The following is a 2,693-nucleotide window of genomic DNA, read 5'->3' on the forward strand; positions in this document are numbered from 1 at the left end:
AATAAGAAAAGTGGAGAGAGTAAAACAAAGAAGTTAACAAGAAGAAATCGGACAAAAAGTTTATTAAAAAAAAAAAATTAAAGCTCGTTTGGGACTATTTCTCTAAAAAGCACTTATGCTCATAAACACTTCTAGTAAATGCATTTTTATTATAAAACTGTTGAAATTTTCATAATTAATCTAAGTGATTCCTGAAAAAGCAAGCACTTAGAGTGCTTCTTAATAATAAAAAAAATCTATAATTGATTTGGTAACAATGCTGCAATTTTTTTTTTTTCACAAAGGGGCCAAGCTAAGGAGAGCTAATCACAAAGTATAAATATTAATGCTAAATGGGCAGAAGGGTCGATGATCTGTATTGATTTTGTTTAATGTTGGATTACATCACTTTTTTCTCTATGTTTCCAGCTTACATGATGGGATATTGGGTTAGAAATAATTAAACTTCATCCCATTCATCTCCATAATTCTTTGAAGAGGAGCATCTGCTGCTGTACAAACTGAGCTTTCAGAGCTAACCACATTTGGGAATGATTCAGAAAATACATATTAAAAAGCTCTTGTTACAAAACTTGTGCAGTCTCATTCACTATAATCTCAAAGATCTTTTGATTTTTACACAATTCACCCTTCAATCTCCAATCTCCAATCTCCATTTGCAACTACAAAAATATAACCACTTTTACATAAATAACAATTGCTCCAATACTCTCTGCCAATGAGCACATTCTGGTATTTTGTAACAGAGAAATGTATAGTAGTAGTAACCCCAGAACTCTCTGCCAAGAACTGCAAATAAACCCAACACCTAACTTTCCAAATCACAATTCTAACTTTCAGTTAGATCAAACAAATTCGTAAATTAGTATCCAACTTTCCATACTCATGCCAGCACAAGATGAACCCAAAAAGCATTTTAAATTCAGAGAGTTAAAAATTAGTTTGATTGATAAGTTTATTCAAGAGAGTGGTCAGCAGGGCATCTCTCCTCTCAGCTCTGCTCTCTTCTCTTATCCTTCTCTGTTCTTCCCTCTCCCTCCAAGCCTGCTCCACCATTAACCTCTCCCTCTCCACCTTCTCCATCTTCTGCCGCCATTCCTGCTCAAACATCCGCCGCTCCTGCGCCCGCCTCTCCATCATTTCCCTCCATTCCATCTCCATCCTCTGCTGCTGCTGAAAAAACGCCTTAAGCATATCCTGGATACTACTACTACTAGTCCCACTAGCAGCATTGGTTGCTTTTGGCATAATTACTCTTTCACCCTTCCTCTTCTTATCATCCTCATCCTCTTCATCTGGGTCCTCTGAGAACTCGTCCGAGGATCGGCCCGGCCTCAATTTCCTCTTCCCCATTTTCTTGGACCGGGCTGAACCGGTCTCGGATTCAAGAAGTAAGCGCTGCATATTATTTGCTCTTTCAGTAAACACTGCCTGCAATTCCTCAAAGAAGGGACACTCCCGCCCACTCTCCGGATCAGACGTCTCCTTCCCCTGAATAATTAGGGTTACTAACTATTGTTTGTTATGTGAATTTCAACCTAAACCCTACCAAAACCCTAAAATAATTCAATTGGGTATTTTTGTGGTACAGCGAATTCTGAAAATTCATACCTTGTAACGAATGAGGAGGTTCTTCCACTTGCATTTGCACTGCTCGGGGGTTCTGTTGAAGCCTCTCTCGGCCATCTTAGAGCTCACTGCTTCCCACAGCGCCTTGCTGCGCTTCGCCAAATTGGAGTTCCTGATCTCCAGTTCTCCACGGATGGCGATCAGCTCCCTCGTCTCCTCTGGGGCCCACTGTCCTGACCCTCCCCCTGCAGGACTGGTCATCATCTTCTTCATCATCCCTGTTCCTCCACTTCCCATTCCCATTGCCATGCCCTCTTCCTCGTCTCCTCCTGCCCCATACATCTCTTCCCCGCCCTACGACGTCGTTGCTTCTTTCCTTTCGGAACAGCAGTTTGGGTTTGCTCTTCGATTTGATTGGTACTTTCTTTCCCCGGCCAGACCTCAGTATCTCTTAGAGCACTTGCAAGGGGCAAGATAAGGACTGTCCTGTCACTATTTATGTGAATAGTGATAGTCTTTGCGATTTTATTTTCACCACTATAGGTTAGGTAAGGACAATTACTATTTATATGAGATATGAAGAAATGAATTTGTACAGAGTCTTTGGTGTGGGAAGTAAAAAATATAGCTGAGTTATATAAGAAAAAAATCTGGAATTTTTGGTATTTTTTTTTTCAACTTTTTTTGCAATTTTTTTGGTCATTTTGTCCAGCAGTAACTCGGACCAAACTTGCCTACAGGCTTGCCTGGACTCGTGGGACCCACCCCTTACCCTGGCTGGACTCGGCATGGTGGAGTTGGATTGTGGCTCTTGGGCCCTCCCCTGCCCTGGTTGAAGACGCGCTAGAGTGCTGCTATTTCCACCTATATCCTATTTCTCTACCATCTTTCTTCCCACACACCATGTAAATTTGAAATAACACAATCCTTCCACACACCATTATTTCTAAAATAAAAAATTAAATTTAAACCCATAACATGAAGCATTCATTGGAAAAAACCCATGGGTTTATTAAAGATCAATTTAAATTCATAGTTTGGGTTTTTATTAAAAAATGTATGGGTTAATTGCATTTTTGGTCATTGAGGTTTAGCTCAAAATCAAATTTAGTCACTGTGATTTC

At 40.2% G+C, this 2,693-nt stretch overlaps 1 protein-coding gene across 1 annotated transcript; it reads right to left on the bottom strand.

Moving 5' to 3' along the window:
* Positions 329 to 2,418, bottom strand: LOC18776613 (trihelix transcription factor GT-3b). Its single transcript, XM_007209370.2, has 2 exons — positions 1,612 to 2,418; positions 329 to 1,491 (listed from the first exon to the last, which is right to left on the bottom strand). The coding sequence occupies exons 1-2, from the start codon at positions 1,909 to 1,911 to the stop codon at positions 931 to 933; spliced, it is 861 nt and encodes a 286-aa protein (XP_007209432.1). The 5' UTR covers positions 1,912 to 2,418; the 3' UTR covers positions 329 to 930.

Source organism: Prunus persica, chromosome G5, assembly GCF_000346465.2.
Source record: "Prunus persica cultivar Lovell chromosome G5, Prunus_persica_NCBIv2, whole genome shotgun sequence".
Lineage (NCBI taxonomy): Eukaryota > Viridiplantae > Streptophyta > Magnoliopsida > Rosales > Rosaceae > Prunus > Prunus persica.